Source organism: Mustela erminea, chromosome 9, assembly GCF_009829155.1.
Source record: "Mustela erminea isolate mMusErm1 chromosome 9, mMusErm1.Pri, whole genome shotgun sequence".
Lineage (NCBI taxonomy): Eukaryota > Metazoa > Chordata > Mammalia > Carnivora > Mustelidae > Mustela > Mustela erminea.
In genome coordinates this window covers 104,202,793-104,220,289 of record NC_045622.1, presented here as the reverse complement: position 1 = coordinate 104,220,289, position 17,497 = coordinate 104,202,793, and the positions used below count along the sequence as shown (strand labels likewise).

Sequence of the window (17,497 nt, the reverse complement as noted above, 5' to 3'; positions counted from 1 at the left end):
TAGGTACCCAAACTCATGAGCCTCGCTCAGCCGCCGCCAACCTGCTCCCCAGACTCCCTCGAAACTAGAGCCTCACCATGTCCTGAAGATCACATTCCCCTGGAACTTGAGCCCTGAGAGTGATCTGCCAGGTCTGTTGAAAGGTGAGTCTTCTCCCTTGTCCCTTCCAGGGACACTAGAGCTGCAGCAAAAGAGGCCAAGAGAGTGAAGGCCCCTCCATGCCATGGGCGGGAACCCGACCACTCAAATGGGTTCTGGGCATGACCCCTCCTTCTCCCAGGAAGAACCACAGTGCTCTCAGCTAGCAGCTGCCCTTAGGGTAATATGTTCCTCGATCTGTGGTCAAGTGCAGGCTGAACACTGTAGACCCAGGTCTCAACCATGACGGCCAAATTCTTGCCTGGCCTGGACCCTGCCCTAGGGAAGGTGCTGAGGGTCCCAACTTCTTCTTCCTGAGCGCCCAGCCCAGTTCCTTCTCCCGGGCCGATGGGATGGGGCCTGGACTGAGCCCCGGGCCAGTGGGGGTGGGCAGAAGTGATACAGCCCACTCCCATTCACCATCCTCCACTCTTTGATTTTCTACAATATTAAAGGTAGAAAAAAACTGGATCTCCGAGTCACCACTTCCAGATGAGTGACCCGACCCACACTAAACTGTGAGGCAAATGAGAAATACAACTTTTAAAAGATATTTTATTTATTTATTTGTGAGCGAGACAAAGAGCCGGGGTTGGGGAGGGGTGTTGCCAGAGGGAGAGGGACAAGCAGGCTCCCCACTGAGCAGGGAGCCCAACTCGGAGCTCAGTCCCAGGACCCTGAGATCATGACCTGAGCTAAAGGCAGACGTATAACCGACTGAGCCACCCAGGTGTCCTGAGAAATACATTTTTAGCGTGTTTATCTGTTTAGACGTAAGGGCTGTTTGTTTCAGAATCGTCCTGGACTCACCAGCACTCTTGCTCTCGGTTTCTCAAATGTGCCGGCTTCTCTCTGCTCCAGGACCTCCAGACACGTGCTGGGTTCTCCTCTTGCTTCTCTACTTGCTCATATTCCTCATCTTTAAGGTTTTCAGCTCAAACTTTCCTCTCTCAGAGAATCCTTCCAGAATCTTCCAGGGCCCATCAAGCCGACCTGTTACAGATCCTCGAGCTCCCACATTTCTCTTTGAACTACTTATTGAAGTACTTATTCCAATTCCAATTAAAGAAATGATTACCTGTGAATTCTTTGATTGGAAAATGTTTCCCCTATTATAAAATGTAAGCTCTATAAGGATAGGGACCTTGTCTGCCTACTGACCTTACTCCACACACTGAGCCCCGTGCCTGCTGCATTGCGCCGGCTCAAGGCATGTGTGTTGAATGAATGAATGGGTTGGAGACCCTCCCTCCGTCATGTGCCTTGGGGCCTTCTGCTCCACCTGAGCTACTCACCATCTCTGAACCTTAATTTTCACATCCAGAGAAGCAGCCCAGGGCCAGGGGGAGGTGAGCAAGGCACAAGATTCAGGGAGGGCACCAAAAAGCCCTCAGTAATTAAGATAAGTAACAGTTTAATGTAATATTTTTAAACCCAAAATTAATGCAAGAAGTCTATGATGAACAAAATATTAAAATTTTAAATGAAGATAGGATCAGTTATCAGTGCTGTGGTGAACCATATTGAGGCCTTTGGCAAAAGGAAAAATCAGCAGTACTCAGCCTGTCTTTACTTAAAAATGTTGGTGTTCTGTTCATTGTGAATTTTTTGCCTTCGCCTTCAATTTTTTCAGTAATTGCATTCAACTGTTGTTTCTCTTGATTACTGAATTTTCAGGCACTGCTCTGAATTTTGTGCCTGCGAAAAGGTCTCCCTCTCCTCACCCTATCCTGGCCCTGGAATGGGCCCAATCCCCCCTCTCTTGAAGAACGATCATGAAGCCTCAGGGAGTAATGTAGGACCTGGGGATTGTCATTCCGAGATATTAACTGATGTTCCACTGGAGACAATTTTCAACATATCCATTCCCATAGGAGCTGGCTTCCTATGTTCCCGGCTCTCGAAGGGAAACTCAGAACAAAGGGTCCAATCCCTGGCTTTGAGTTGCAAAAGAGGCTTTGAAACCCAGAGTTCAGACTACAGCCGTGCCAGAGCTGGGTTGAGAGAAATATTTTTTTGAAGGTCCAAAACCTTGGCTTTGAACTTGGGGAGAAAGGAGCTGATGATGTAAGTCCCAGAGTGGGAAAGCATGTGTCATCACAGAAGCCAAGAAGCCACCCAACAGGAGATAAAGCGTCAGCCATCAGGTGGCGGAGCAGAGCACCCCACGGACAGACGGCCTGCCGTGAAGGAGCTCAGGGGCCACCTGGGCCGAGGCAGAGGGCGGCATGAAAAACATCCCAGGTACACATAGGGGACACCAGGGCAGGTCCTTTCCTTACCACATGAGGCCTAAGAATACAAGAGGCTTCCCACAAGCACCCCCTGGATGTAGGGAGAAGCTTCAATAGCGTAGAAATTGGGGGGTGCTAGCCCCTCCCCTGAATCCCTCTACACACCCTTGTGTCACGAGGGAGAACATCCAGAAGTTTCTGCACCTCTGAGATGGCCTTGGTGGGCTGACAGCAGCTGATGGACCTGGAGGGGCTCCGTGGACGGTCCAGCTGGAGGGTTGTTTGCGTAACCCTGGCAACCACAGGTCAGAAGGTCTCAGCTGCTTCTGGGAGGGCACAGGTGGATTGACCCAAACCTAGGGCGATCATACATCTCAGGGGGAGTCCGCATAGATAGACGGCTTTTCTTCCCCTAAGAATGAGCTCCTGGGGAGCAGGACACGAGAGGGAGGTGTGGCAAAACTCTTGACTTGATTGGATCTGAGTCTTGAATGAACAACTTAAATTCAAAGGGGATGAGGAAGTTGGACTGCAAAGCCACGGGTGGATATCTTTGCTAAGTTCAGGTACAGACAGACCAGTGTGCATTTCTGAGCTCCTGACCATGTGGCTGGTGGGGAATCCACACCCGCTGTGCGCCCAGCCAAGCCAGGGGCCCAGGCTCATGGGACGAGTGTGGCCCCCATTTCTGGCTGGGTAGCCTCTAAGCTTTGCTCTCAAGTCTACCTGAGGATTCTGTGAGCTCCAAATTCCTTTTAACAAATTTCTCTTCTGCTACATTAGCTAACGTCGGCTTCTGCTGCTCGTAAAGCGCTATGAGCAGCCCCCACAAGCTCGGACTTCAGCCTGTGAGCACTAAGGGATCCCCATGATCACCGTGGAGGGTCCACTGTCCGGTGCTCCAGGGTCTTCACTGTGGTACCCAGGATGTCCCACGCTACCCGGTGCCTTGTGTATGCTCGGAATCAGCTTGCCCCGCGTTCTTCAAAGCCAGGGCCAGAGCCCTCCAGGAGAACACGCAGCAAGTCTCTTACTGTAGGAACCACACCTTGTCACTGGGGCCATAGCAAGGATGCTGGGGTCCAGAGTCCCATAAAGTCTTTCCTGAACACTACTCCTTTGGCGTCTCACCCAGTCTCCCTCTTAGGATGGGCGGTCCAGACCGATGCCCTTCTGACCTGTCTGTCCCTTTACCTGGGGACCTCAGAAGACCTACGTCACACTCACACACACTCACATATCCCTTCTCCAGCAAAAGAAAACAAAGCCCCATGCTGGCCAGCTGCATGTGCCAGGACCTGGCTCCCCTAGGAAGCTTCTAGGCCCCGCTTCTGCCTCCTCGAGAGCCTCATTCTGGTGATGCGACGGGGGAGGGCTTGTGTTCTGAGCAGACACCCGAGCTGCTTCCTCGCTGGCCCGGATTAACCGGTTATCGCAAAGGTTTTTCCAGGAGTGAAGCTTTACGATGCCAAGAATGTCCTTGGCCGAGCCCTGTCTGTAGCGGTGTCAGCGGCTCTTGAGAAGCACAGAGTATCTGAATGCCTGGGAGACCTGGCAGGCTCTCTCCTCTGACCTTGAACCGGAACCCTCCTCTTGTGGGGGAGGGGGAGTTTTCTAGATCTGTCTCCTCCTCTACCCTTGCATATTTGGCTGTACTGGAAAATTTCCTTGAGAATGGCCCTCCAGATGGTCAGAGAGGAAGGCAGGGATCGGAATCGGATTCTCATTTTCAGGCCCTCCATCTGTCTGGGTGGAGCAAACCCACCGTCCTCCCCAGGCAGGCTGCCTGCCACCCCCACCCCCCGCAGCCAGTCCCCCCTCCGCCCCCTCCCCCAAGGGAGCTCCAGGTCCACAGACAGATGCCTTTTCCCAGCTGGCCAGCTGTCAAGCCCGTGAGCTGGTGGCTTTGCGTGTTGCCACGTGACCTGGGCCAGATGGTACCTGTCACCATCCGCTGCCACAGTGCCATGACGGGCAGCAGCCTGACACGCGTCCACGTGCGTCCGAGGTGGGGCCCCAGAGCGTGGTATCCAGCATTTCTCTCAACCTGCTGTCCCATCAGCCCTCGGGGCTCCACACCCCCACACCGCAGCTGTCAGCACAGCACCCACCTGCGTCCCCAAACGTCCCCCAGAGGGAGGCCCCTCAGTGTTTTCGCTGAAAAGATGAAGGCCCACGGAACATTCCCGTCACCCGGCAGGCTGTGGGGGCTTAATGACGCTAGTCCTCGTCCCTGTACACCTCATCACACTTTCTAAAGCATCTGTGGGGGAGGGGATGGAAGCTTCCAGGAGCAGCTACAGTTGGCACCCACTGGAGTGACTCGCTTCCACGCCCAAAGCCTGGCTTCTTCCAGGTGAGGGGAGAGGCAGGCCGCCTCCAGGAGAGCCTGCCAGAAGCTGGCCTCGGACACATGACAGGGGCCACCCAGACCTCCAGACGAGGCTGGGCAGTGGCTTACCTGACCCAAGAGGCGGCTGCTCCTGGGAGGGTCCTGAGGAGGCCTGTCCAGGGCCAAGCAGGAAGAGACAAAGGCCAGAGCCTGTGCCTGTCTCAAGTCCCCACTCCCAGCTGGGCCTCGGTCCCCTCTTCTCCAGCATCAAGGCGGCCACTAGTGGCCCAGCTCAAGTCCTTCACACCCGCCATCTTGTGTAGTCACAGCCCGGGTCCTGCTACTCGCTACTGCCCAGAATGGTCAGGTGGCCTCCACAGCCTGTGGCAGGGTCTCCGACGGGCAAGGGGACAGGGCCCCCTCAAATGAAGCCGCAGTATCCGGGCCCACACTCACCCGACAGCAGAAAAGGGGAGCGACAGGGCAAAGGCCTTCACTTCGGTGGGGGGTGGGGGTTCAGTAACCTCAGTAGCCACAGGGTGGGAAGTTTCCACCCTTCCTGCCCTGGGGACACAGGGACCCATCATTGAGGAGGAGGACAGAGAAGGTCTCCTTAGCATGGTCGTCAAGAGCCCTGAAACCTAGGCCACCCGCCTTCCCCCGGGGGTTGCCCACCTCACAGCCTCACTCCTCTGTCCCCCGACCCCCCGCCAGGCCTTCAGCTGGCCTCGCCTTGTGTCCTTGCCCGCAGCCTCGCCTCCTTCAGCCCCCACCACTGGCCATGCTGGCCATGTCAAGGTCCAGCTCACACCTGCCCTCCCCGCTCGCGGCCTGCCCTGAGTGACGCGGTGCGGTGGGCAGAGGTCGGGAAGGCGGGTGTGACTCGGGGTCCACTCACAGCCCCACTGGGCAGCCGCCGCTCTGGGCTCCCACTCCGCCCTTGCCAACAGGTACCCACCCACAGTCCTGGCTGCTGTGTGACCTGGGTCGAGGGACTCCGCCTCTCTGTGTCTGTCCCCTCATCTAGAAGTTGGGGAAATCCGTGCTCTGTTCCAGGCAGGAGTTCCAGAACTACCTAAGTTCGGTGTTGGCCCCTCCTGGACCCCCTTCCTGCTCCTCACACAGTCCTTAGGGCTGGGGCCCAGGATCCAAACGGAGAGGCGGGGATGGGCTGCGGAGAGAGGCCGAAGGGGTGAAGGCAGGGGCTAAAGGAAAGAGGAGGTTGCTGTGCAGCCCCCTTCCCTCGGGTGGGGTCCAGAGCTCTAGCGCAGGAAACATCGTGGGGTAGCCCCAGCTCACATGGCCTGGAAACGGGGTGCAGGACAATGGGAGGGGGAGGGGACCGAGAAAGGGTGTGATGAGGCTCCAGTGTCCCTGACACCATATCCCCTACTGTGTCAGACAGAGCGGGGCTGAGCCGGAAACTTGAGCTGTGAAAGGACACTGGTGGGAAAGACAGACATGCGGGCGTGAAGTGCGGTCGTGTGTGTGTGTGTGTGTGTGTGTGTGTGTGTGTGTGTCCATCTTGTCTCTGTACGTCTGTTTGGCTGTGTCTGTGAGTCCGTCTAAGCGTGTGGAATGTCTCTAAGTCTGCCTCTGTGTCTATGTGTCTGCACAGACAAGCCTTTCAGAGTTTCTATGAAGACCTACGCATTTTTGTGCGTTTCTGTCTCTGCTGCGCCTGTGTTGGTCGGTATGTCCTGGTCTGTTGGCGTTTTTGTGTATGTGTTAGTATGTGCATGTCTCCAGGGGTCCGTGTATTTGTGTGCGTGTGACTGTGGGAGGGAGGGGCCGGTGGAACCCCTTCCCTCACCCCCTAAGCTCATCATGGCCAGGCCACAGTTGGGCCCCAGCCCAGCTGGCAAATCTCTGATCTGGTAACTCGCCCCTAACGCTGGAGACCATGGACCAGCAGGACCCACCCACAGACTGTGGGGCTGGCCCTGGGTCCGGAGTCTGGCTGTGTTTGGAGCTGAGAGACTCTGTGTCCCCTACTCCCCCCCTCCAGGGCTGGAGCCAGCTGGAGCCGCCCACATCCCACATGGAGCCCCAGCCAGGCCAAGTGAGGACAGCCCCCGGGCCTGCCATTCCAGGCAGCTGGTACACCGGGCCCCGCCCAGGGCCAGCAGCGCGGCTCCACGGTTACCCTCCGAGGGTGGGGGGCAGCTGCTAGACCACAGAGCCTGCCTCTCTGCCCGCAGGCTGGCCTGGGAGGCTCTGGAGACATTCGGGCCTGGGCTGCTGCTGCACCTCTGTCCATATGACCTCCAGCAACTCATGCACTCTCTCTGGGTTCAGGTCCCCCTTTATGAAATGAGGAGCTGTTGGTGACAGGAACACAGCACACAGTTGTGCAGTTGTGCACTGTGCAAATGCACCTGGTGGAGGTGGGGGAGGCAGAGGCAGCCCGGGTTCTGCCTTGCAGGCTGAGGGCCCTGGTGATGCTTTCTTCCCACAGGAAGTTTGCTCTTTAGGGACCGTGCTTGGGAGTGGGGACACCTTGTTCTAATTCTCACAATTACAATTAGAAAAGCTGCCCTGAGGCACCAGCGTTTTCCACCAGCCCCTGCCCCTCCCTAGGTCAATGTCCAGGGGTTCATCCAACGCACACCCCTGCCCATCTGTCTCTAGAGAGAGAGATCTCTGTGACTGCCTGCTCCTCTGCCCTCCCCTCTCCTTTGAACCATCCTATGCGGGACCCAGAAGGGCCCTGGAGGTCCTGCTCTGATCTACCCCCTGCATGCTTGCCCCGCCCTCCCCCGTCTTTTTCCCAGCTTTCCTACCAGTGACTGGACACACAGCCACTTCACTGTTCTTTATTTCATTAGGAAAGTAGCCAGGGGAGTCCCGGCAGGGACAGGGTGGGGGGTAGGGTCTGTAACCAGCTCCTGTCCTGCCCTGCTGCGTTGGCAAACCTGTGGGGAATGGAGATGAGGCCCAAGGGGCTCCCGGGGTGGGGGTGGGGCTTCTGGCCAACCTCCACCCCCATTTCCCACCCCTCACTCTAAGGCTGGGTCCCTAGCAGGGCTTGCTTGACACAGGCCTGGGGATGTGGGGCTGGCCCACATGGGGTGCCCCTTACCCAGACTCGGGCTCAGCTGGGAGTCATGAAGCGGCCGCTGGGAGGCGGGACTCGGTAGAAGGGGTCCGTGGAGATCAGGGTTCTGCAGGGCGGGGAGGGGTGCAGATAAGGGGGATGTGGGGCGCGGTGGGACCTTCTCTTCTGCCTGCCCCTCCCCTACAGCAGCGTTCAGCTAGGTCAGCCAAGCCACAGATGTTTGCCTGCCAACTCTGGGCCATTGTCTTGGAAATGTAATTTTTGAGGAATTGAATTGAGCTGAAGGAGTCAGAGTGAGGTGGAACCACAGTCCATGCAGCTCTGTCTCTGCCCCTTCCCTGCAGCTTGGCTGGGAGCTGGTGTGGAGGGGGCCTCTGGGTTGGGAATGAGGCCGGTGGGTTGGGGGCAGCCATGCAGGGGGAGGGGTCGCTGAGGATAGCAGGGGTGGTGGTGGTGGGGGCGGGGGGGTACCAGGAAAAGCAGTGAACAAGTCAGAGAGAGGAAATGGGTCTCTCAGATGGACCGACAGACAGACAGACGGAGGGAGGAAGCTGGGGAAAGGCCCGGATGCTTCAACAGACAGAGGGAGGGCTGGCTACCTTCCCACGTGGGGGTGCAGGTGACGTAGGCTTTCGGTGGGGTTGGGGGTAGCCTCCATGCGGGTGACCGGCTGGTTGAGGGCATAGCCCCCCGGCTTCTGTGGCTGGATACCCCCTCGAGTCCAGCCTTCTCGGTCCAGACCTTTGGGGATATTCTCGAAGTACCTGCAGCATGGCGGGGGGCTGTTGCTGGTGATAAGGGGGCCTCTGCCCACCTCTGTAGCTTCCCTGCCCTTCTTGGACGGGAATCTTGGCTCCAGCAGAGCACAAATGGCCTCAGATCCCTCCAGCCTCCTTCCTTTTGTTCATGCTGTGCCCTCTGCCAGGCACTCCCTGAGCCTCTGTCTGCCTGGGAACGCTGCTCTGGCTCTGTCCCTGAACTGGACGACCCTCCTTTGCACGGCCCGCTGATGCTAGGCCAGCACTTGGGAGCATAAAGGACTGTGTGCCTGCCAGCTTCCTCTCTGGCCCATGAACTTCCCAGGGGTGGGCAGTGGAAACCGGCTCATTCATTTCTCTCTAGGCATTCCACTTTGCATCCGTTTTGCTGATGCTCGCTAAGCACTGGGCCAGGTTCTGAAATGGCCAACGCTTCGGATGTGGACCCTGCCCTTGAACTTATGAAGTGAGGATGCAGAGAGATAAATGAGAAAATCAGTGATTACAACCCCTGGGGAAGGAGCCATGTGCCTGACACCTGGCAGGAGCGCGGGTAAGCCGAGGGGTGGGTGGGAGGAGGACCACACAGACAGGGCTGCAGCTGAGAGTCTGCTGGAGCTCCAGGAGGAGCCCGTTTGCCCAGAGAGGAGCAGGGGCACTGTTAGCCCCTGATACCCAGAGGGAGTCTCTGTCCCTCCCCTTCTCCCTCCCCCTTCGTGAGAAGTGAAGGAGCCACCTGTGTCACAGACCTGCGATATACATTGTGGCTTGGGTGCCACTTCTCCCATCTAAACTTCAAGGTCCCCATCCCAAAGGGGAGGCCAGCCCCAGGGATGGGAGGCAACTTGGGAGAATAAGGAGTTGGGGGTCAGTGTGGACACAGGTGACACACGCTCACACAGATGACAGATGTCGTGCGAGGAGGCCTTTGTCCAGAAAATTACACCTCCTTTATCCTACTCCTGTAATGCTCTTCCCATCCAGTCCTGGCCCTGGGAGTCCTCCCCGTGGCTCTCTGCCCACTTCTTCCTGGAAGCCTTCCCTGATGCTTAGCAAAGAGCTTACTTTCAGCCCAGAGCCCGACCCACCATGGACTGGACATAGTATCTTAGCAGATGCCATGTTGCTCGACCCAGACCCGCTTCAGCCCCCATGTTCTTCCCCTGCCCCTCAGCCCGGGCACCAGTGGCCTGTGTGGCATCAGAGAGAAGTACAGAGGAAGGCTGCCCTTGGGCTGCGGGGGCTTGCTTTGCCTGTAGCAAGGAGGTGCCTGGGATCTTTAGTATGGTCCCTGGGGACAGCCCTTAATTACCGATTGATGGATGTGGGGGTATCAGTACCCCAGCTCTCTCCCCTCCTTTGGCCCTCATCAGTCCAAGTTGTGTGTTTGCATTGTTTTCTAGAGTCTCCCCACCGGATATCTGGTTAATAACACGCTGACTTTGGGCTGCCTTCCTTTCCCCACACGACTTCCCAGCTTCCCCACTGTCCCCAGTAAGGGGTTCGTGCTCAAATCCTTGGCTCAGGGGCTGCTTCTGGGGGAACCCTCATTAATTCAGCGTTGTTCTACTTCGCAGGCTGTGAGCTCATCACGTGTCCCAGTGTCTGTCTGTGAAATGCATGCTGGCTTCACAGCCCTGGATTTGGATGGGGGTGGGGGGTGCTCACCCTTGGTTGTAAGTGGTCAGGTACCGATTATCCAGGTCAGGGTCATAGGGGTTCCGGAAGTAGCCGGGGTTGTTCAGGCTGAACCCCGTGGGCTCCTGCACCAGAGGTACGGAGGGGACTTGTCAGGTCAGGAGGGGGTGGAGATTTGGGGATGGGGCTGGGCACCCTGGCCTCACCTTGTTCCCCACGGTCTCCCGGCCCAGCAAAGCAACATTCGTCTGCTGCACCCGCTGAGGGGGCTGGAACTGCTGGTGGCTCATGCTGCTAGGCTCTGGGCCAGGAGGGGGCACCTGCAGGGGATGGAGCCACGAGAAAGGTAGAGGGTGGTCAGGGGGAGGCGGAAAGCACAGAGAGCAGACAGGCAGAGGCACATGGACCCCCAACTTGCACCCAGTCCCAGGACTTCGCCCTTCCCCCTCCAGGCACACCGCATGCCCTGGTTCAAAGACACCCTCACTTTCGCTCCCAGGACTTCACCCCTCCCCTGGAGGGTCCAAATATCCTGAATCTTCCCATCCTTAGTGCCCAAATGCCTCTGAGCCCAAGGAATCTCCCTGTCCCCTCTCGTGGGAATGCTCCCGCTCTGGGGGAGCCCCCACCCCACCGAGGGCCACTCACTCTAGGGTTCAGTGTCCTCTCGGTCACCCGGTTGTAGCCAGTTTCCCGCTCGGAGCCTCTGGCCAGCACAGGCAGGAACTCGTCCCCCTAAGGCAACAGAGGGGCCCCTGGCACCAGAGCTGGGCTGTTCCTCCCGCAGGCCTCTGGGTACTTTCCTAACTGCCACACAGTACAACCCCGGGCTGTGGGCTCAGACAGCCCCCCACCCCCACCGGCTCAGCTTACGTGAGGGTGGGTCATGGGGAGGAAGTCAGACCTGGTGACGCTCCGGCCAGGGAGGAGGACCTGGGAAAGAGGCCCACAGGGGCGCATTAGCCAGGCCGAAGCAGCGGCCCCGGGTCCCGAGCGCCAAGGAGAACTCACAACACGTTCATATGATTGGGGTCACCGAAGAAAGGGAAGAGTTTGGGGAGTAACAATGCTGAGTGAGAACCAGCAGGCCAGGGCTCTTCTCCGGACTCCAAGTAACATTGGCTCTGCCCCTTCTCTTTGAACCTCAGTCTTCTCACCCATCAGCTGGGAGAGTTGGACCAAAGTGGTAGTTTTTACCCACATGCGTTCATCTCGTGTAGCTCACATTTTCTTAAGAAGCTAGAAGTAGCCCTGAAATTCTAGCAGGCACGGGCCTGACTTACGGGGTCCCCCGGGAGGGCCTGGGAGGGTGACTGGAAGACAATGGGGTTCTTGGCGGACTCTTCGGTGAAGCCAGTCTGTTCCTTGGCGCCAATTGTTTTCTTCTGCAAGAGATCTGCAAAAGACATGGCCCCCCCGATACTGCCCCCCAACCTGGGCCGCCTGGCCCCACCCACATGGCCTCCAGAGGCTCCGAGTCCCAGCCAGCGGGGAGGGAGCTGGCTCCAAGGGTCTGGACGCTGGAGCTCTAGCATCAGGGGCACCAGGCAGCCTCCAGAGTCCCGGACAGAGAGGACAGAGAACAAGATGGGAGAGGAGAGAGGTACAGGAAGGACAGGCTCCGACAGGCCTGGAGACAGCTGGGGTCAGGATCCACAGCCCTCCTGAGCCACTGAGTGACCCTTCCGGGGTTCGGCGCTAGGGCCCAGGTCCCCCAGGCTGCCTCTGCAGCCTTCTTTCTTTTGCTGGGGATGTCTATGCCCCTGGCCAGCTCCCTCTGGGTCGCCCAGTGTCTCTCCTTGTGGCTGGGTGGGGCAAAGTGCCCTGGGAGAGAGGCAGGAGTGCAGACAGGTGCCTACCTGGCTGGTTTGAAGGCTCCTTGAGATACTTGGAATTGTACTCAGAGGTCATGAAGCGCGGGCCCTGGAACACAGAGGGCAGAGCACTGGGGCCCACAAGGTGGACCAGGGCCTGGAGGTGGCTGGTGGCTGTGGTGGCCCTTCAGTGCTCCGAGTAGACCGGTGCAGTACAGTCTGTGAAGGGAGGGCGGGTACAGCAGGCCCCGTGCAAAACCCTCCCCTACAAGGCAGCAGAGCGCCATACAGCCCACCATAAGTTCCCCGTGACCGTGAAGCCCGTCCCATCTCACACAGGACTTCCAGGAATAAATATGGGCCTCAGGGACCCAGACCCAACGTGAGGAGAGAGGCTAAGGGAGTAAAGTGGGTGCTCCCATCACGCTTCATGGCCCTGAGCTCAGGGAGTCTGGATGGGGTTAAGTCCTAAGTCCCAAGATAAGAGTAAGGAAGCGTAGGACGACGTTGATACTGTCTTGGAAATACCAAATATCCTTGGCTCTCCCCAGTTCTTCTAGGTACACTGAGACCCCAAGTAGTTGGCTTTTTGGGTGAGTCACAGCAGTGACTGTCTCCAGGAGGGGAAGGAGGTGGGTTTGGTCGCCCTGTCCCGCTCACAGCCCTAACTGGGGGCTGCCCACTCACATGCCGGGCGTTCTCCCACTCAATCGAGCCCTTGCCCTGCAGCTGGTGGAGCAGAGGCCCGTCCCTGGGCTCCAGCCCTGTGATGGACTGCGGCCCATAGTCCTGGGTGTCGAAATGGACCTTCCTGACCTGGGAAGAGGAAGTGGCTGGTCATGTTCCAGGCCAAGGGAGGGCAGTCACATCTTGACTCTGCTTCTGCCCTTAACCCCTACAGGGTATCCATAGCCTGAGGGGTCCCTTGACAATGAAGTCCAATCATGTCCCCCCTCTGCTCAGAACCTCACCATCGTCCCATTGCACTGGGAGTAGAACCCCATGGCCTGACAGAGACCCACGAGGACCGCGGCCCCTCGCTGGCCTCCAGCCACCTGCCTCCTTGCTGGTCTTTGTCACAGCAGATACTCGCACCACAGGGCCTTTGCACTTGCTGTCTCCACTACCTGGAACTCACACATCGCTGCAGTCAGAGGGCACTAACTTCCCTTGAGTCTTTGACTCATGTCTCCACAGCAAGCTCTTCTCCTACCCTCCTGGTTTGCAGTTGCAACCCCTTCACTACTGCTTCCGCCACCACGCCTCTTCCCTGTTGCATTTTCCCCCCCAGCACTTAGAACCTTCCTGAGCATCCTAAAAGGGATGCTCAGAACATATCAGTTGAATGAATGAATGAATGAATGACTTAGTATCCATTCTACTGCTGGTGATAAGGACCATCATCGTAATGATGTTAGAATGAAGAGGATGGGGACGACACAGACGAGCATATGTGACATTGGTGGTGAGGACGGTCATGTGGTGCTGGAGATGTCAGTGGGATGGTGGAGACCATGGGATGGGGATGGCGTTGGGGTTGGGGTTGGAGATGCGGGAGGCAGAGGTGATGGCAGTGACGGGGACAGGGATGGAGGTGGAGGGGAGGTGATGTGCACCATCAGGTGCAGGTGGGGAGGGGACTAAGGCGACAGAGGTGGGCAGACTCCCAGCCCGCGTATGGCTCCTCTGTGCCCAGGCATCTCAGCCTGGACCAACTCTTGGCAGCACAGTCCCACCCCGCTGGAAAGATCCTCACGCTGTCCGCCGCCCCCCGACCCTTCCTCCAGCCCAGCCTCGGGGTCTCACTGACCTCCTTAGTGGGGGTCGCTGCACTGGGCTTCTCGCGAGAGTAGCCAGAGCTGGTCTGATGCATGTTCCAAGGCAGTGGGTATTTGCCATCCGGCACCTCCAGGGGGCGGTAGCTCTGATTGGTCACTGACTGGAAATTGTGGCGGACTTGTTCTCTGAGGGGGGGTGGGAGCCGTGTATGACCAGGGCCACCTGGAAGCTGCTTATCTCTAGAAGCCGCCCACTTCCCCCAAACCTCCCCCAGGTGCCTCAGGAGTCCGCCTGCCTTGGGGCCCCAACTAGGTGCCATGCCCTGAGGGCCCCAGGACCCCAGACCCAGGCCAGGCAAGGTTCTAGGTCTCCGTGTGTGGAGTCCGCAGCTGGTCCAATGAGCTCCAGTGCCCCTGAGCTCTAAGGCCCAGGGGTGCAGAGAGGGAGAAAGGCTTGCACAGACCATACCCCATGGCTGGGTTGTCCAGGGCATCAAGGTTGGCGTGGTAGGAGACCACGGGCCGGTAATTTGATCTGTAGCCTGTGCCTTCATGGCTGCCCATGCGGGGCCTGAAATCCTCCCGACCTGCCAGAGAGGAAGCCAGGAGACGGGACCGGCCCATGGGGCAGGGGAGTGGACGAGCAGTGAGCAGGGTTTCCCAGGCAGGGCGAGAAACACCCCCCAACTCCCACCCCCACTCAGGGCCCAGGGGTCCTCAGGATAGAGAAGACATAGAACCAGGGACTGAAGCAAGAGCCGTGAAAGCCTGGCCCTTTGGGACTGTGGCAGCAGGGAATGGAAAGGATGGGGTAGGGACACGGTCAGCGTGGTAGAATCACAGGACGGCCACGGGGGAGGGGCAGCAGGGCCAAGCCAGCCTGGACATGGTCCCTGGGGGGCTCAGGCGCTGGATCGGTTTGGCGTGCTGGGGTCCCTCAGAGCATGTGATGGGCCAGAGGCGCTGCTCGTCTCACAACGGGAGGGTCTCCCCCTCTCCAGCCCCGAGTCCTGGGGTGTCTCCAGCACAAAGGGGCGCTCACCATAGGCTGTGCAATAGCTGGTGGCGTAGAATTTCAGGGGGTCCGTGCAGCCCCCCGAACTCATCTTCACATACGGAGAGACAACGCCCAAGGGGAGTTTCCCCATCATGGTGCTGGGGGGCAGGGCCCCAGCGGGGCGCCTGAGGAGGAAGCACAAGGAACCCCATCAGCTCAGTAGCCCAAGGGCCCAGAGTCTGCCTTAGGCCCGGGCTGCAGAGGCCCCAGGGGTGACGCTCGAGCCCCACCCAGCCAGTGCTGTCCCCCCTCCGGTCCGTCCCTCTCTCCGCCGACACCCACGCCCCATACTGAAGGAAGGACTGGTCACCTTCGGCACCTAATCATATACTCATTCCACCTTCCCCACACCTTGTTCTCTCCCCAGGTCACAGCCAGGAAACAAAGACTCCAAGTGATGAAAGATGAGCTCATAATGGGGGGTGGGGTGGGGGTGGGGAGCCAGGAAGGATTCAGGCCTGGGGTGTCTGACTCCCCGCACTTGACCGTAATCCCCTCATGGCCTCCTCTGGGGACTGAATGGACAGACACCCTCCCAGCCCGGCCCTGGAGCTCACTGCCAGCCCCGGGCTCCTTGTCCCTCCCTCAGCTCGCCCCGGGGCCTTGCAGAGGGACGTGGGCTCGGTCCTCCTGGGTCCCAGCCGCAGTCGGCCCCACCCTCACCTGCCCTCGGCTGTGGCTCTGAGGTCTGGGGAGAGGCTGCAGGAGGCAGGAGCTGCCCCAGAGAAGCCCAGGCCCTCTGGGAGGTGGCCAGGCCAAGAGAAACAGTGTGTCGCCTAGCAACCGCTGCCTAGCAACAGCGTCCCCACGCCTCAGAAGCCCTTCTAGGGCCAGGGCCCATGAGAGGCGGCGCTGGCCCAGATGAAGGCAGCTACGGGGGGGGGGGGGGGGGGGGCAGGCCCTGCCTCCTCGGCACCCCCCACTCCACCCCCTTCGCCCCAGTCTCCAGCTTCCCCTGACAGGGCTGGGCAGAGCTGCTGTCTTCTGAGTGACAAGAAATAAAAGATAATCTCGAACGATCACTCTCCCACTTATTAAGTATCCACTTCTCAGCAGACACTTTATATCCTTCGTGGCCAGTCCTCTGAGTGGCTCCTCCAGGTTGGCTCTTATTACCCCTCTGTTCACCTGGGGAAAATGAGGCTCAGACAAGCAGTGTCTTGACGAGCCAGAGATCCCGAAAACATCAGGAAAGAGAAGAGTTGAGACTCAAACGTGGGTGGGCCCTGATCCCACTTGTAAGCCTCTCGGGGAATCATCCTATTTCCTGTGTCCTGCTAGAGCCAGATCGGTGCCAAGCTCTTCCACACACACTTTTTAAAAAGATTTTATTTATTTAGGGGCGCTTGGGTGGCTCAGTTGTTGGGCGTCTGCCTTCGGCTCGGGTCATGATCCCAGCATCCTGGGACCGAGCCCCACGTCGGGCTCCCTGCTTGGCTGGGAGCCTGCTTGTGTTCCCTCTCTCATTGTCCCTCTCACTGTCAAATAAATAAAATCTTAAAAAAAAAAAAAAAAGATTTTATTTATTCGTCAGAGAGAGTGAGCGAGAAAGAGAGCATAAGCAGGGGAGCAGCAGACAGCGGGAGAAGTGGGCTCCCTGCCAGGACCCTGGAATCATGACCTGAGCTGAAGGCAGACGATTGATGGAGTCACCCAGGTGTCCCTTCCACGCACATTATTACCTCGGACAATCCCCAAACCACCCTGTGGCCGGGGTACTAGGATTATAGGGCCAACGTGCCCCAGAAGCTAGGAGTGTGACTCAAATCTCAAACCTCTTACCGCCCCCCAATTCCTCATCTTCACCGAGGGCCATGACCGGACCCGCCTCATGGGGCCGTTGGCAGATTTCCTGAGGGCCTGGCTTCAGCTCCTCAGTTTTTCAGGGCTCCTATGCTCAGCCCATTTTGCAGATGGGAAAGGTGAAGCCCAAGGACATTGACCAGGCCTCAGAGTTGGTGAAGAATTACAATGGCAGTGAGCCAAGCCCATAGCCCCTGCTGCCTTTGAGCCAGCCCATTTGCCCCACGGGGCATTGAAGCGTCTAACTTTAACAAGTGGATCTCTGGGGATGGGGTGGGAATGGGGAGCCCAGATGGGTAGCATTTGCCACATTTCTGTCGTGTAAATCCTCCCTGCATGGCTGCTTTCAAACCACCAAGGCAAGGTCACCGAGCAGGGAGTTGGAAAGTCGTGCTCAGCCCCCTATGGGGCTGCCACCGTACAGAGTTTGCGTCATACAGATCCAGTAGACAGAAGTGACCTTGAGACCATGAATGATGGACAAATACAGTAATATAATAAGGAAATGATGACTTTGAAGTATTTATTAACTTCAGGGGTTTTTTTTTTAGATTTTATTTATTTTTATTTATTTGACACATTGGGAGAGAGAGAGAGGGAGAGCACAAGCAGGGGGAGCAGCCGGCAAAGGGAGGAGCAGACTCCGCTGAGCAGGGAGCTGGCTGTGGGGCTCGATCCCAGGAACCTGGGATCATGAGCTGAACTGAAGGCAGATACCTAACCGACTGAGCCACCCAGGCGGCCCTTAAAAAAATCTTTATTTAAGAAGAAAGAAGAAGGGACGCCTGGGTGGCTCAGTTGGTTAAGCAGCTGCCTTCGGCTCAGGTCATGATCCCAGCGTTCTGGGATCGAGTCCCACATCGGGCTCCTTGCTCGGCAGGGAGCCT

General features: G+C 58.0%; 1 protein-coding gene across 5 annotated transcripts; it reads right to left on the bottom strand.

Annotated features, from left to right (window-relative positions):
• Positions 1 to 7,494: 7,494 nt before the first annotated feature.
• PPP1R32 (protein phosphatase 1 regulatory subunit 32) lies at positions 7,495 to 15,574 on the bottom strand. Of its 5 annotated transcripts, none has more exons than XM_032356913.1 (14): positions 15,471 to 15,574; positions 14,793 to 14,932; positions 14,220 to 14,337; positions 13,783 to 13,936; positions 12,660 to 12,788; positions 12,018 to 12,081; positions 11,442 to 11,554; positions 11,032 to 11,091; positions 10,807 to 10,893; positions 10,365 to 10,478; positions 10,189 to 10,283; positions 8,362 to 8,526; positions 7,787 to 7,868; positions 7,496 to 7,619 (listed from the first exon to the last, which is right to left on the bottom strand). In XM_032356913.1, the coding sequence occupies exons 2-13, from the start codon at positions 14,899 to 14,901 to the stop codon at positions 7,799 to 7,801; spliced, it is 1,278 nt and encodes a 425-aa protein (XP_032212804.1). In that variant the 5' UTR covers positions 14,902 to 14,932; positions 15,471 to 15,574; the 3' UTR covers positions 7,496 to 7,619; positions 7,787 to 7,798. The 5 variants fall into 5 exon arrangements, with proteins under 5 accessions (XP_032212807.1, XP_032212804.1, XP_032212805.1 ...); XM_032356914.1 differs by lacking the exon at positions 15,471 to 15,574 and adding an exon at positions 15,159 to 15,224; XM_032356911.1 differs by lacking the exon at positions 15,471 to 15,574 and adding an exon at positions 15,118 to 15,203.
• Positions 15,575 to 17,497: the final 1,923 nt, after the last annotated feature.

Bases quoted from the DNA above. Each gene is read 5' to 3' on its own strand.
- PPP1R32 (XM_032356911.1), bottom strand. The intron at 10,479-10,806 runs GTGAGTGGCCCT...CATCCCCTGCAG, and splicing joins AGAGGACACTGAACCCTAGA to GTGCCCCCTCCTGGCCCAGA. The intron at 8,527-10,188 runs GTGAGCACCCCC...GCCATGCTGCAG, and splicing joins CTGACCACTTACAACCAAGG to GTACTTCGAGAATATCCCCA.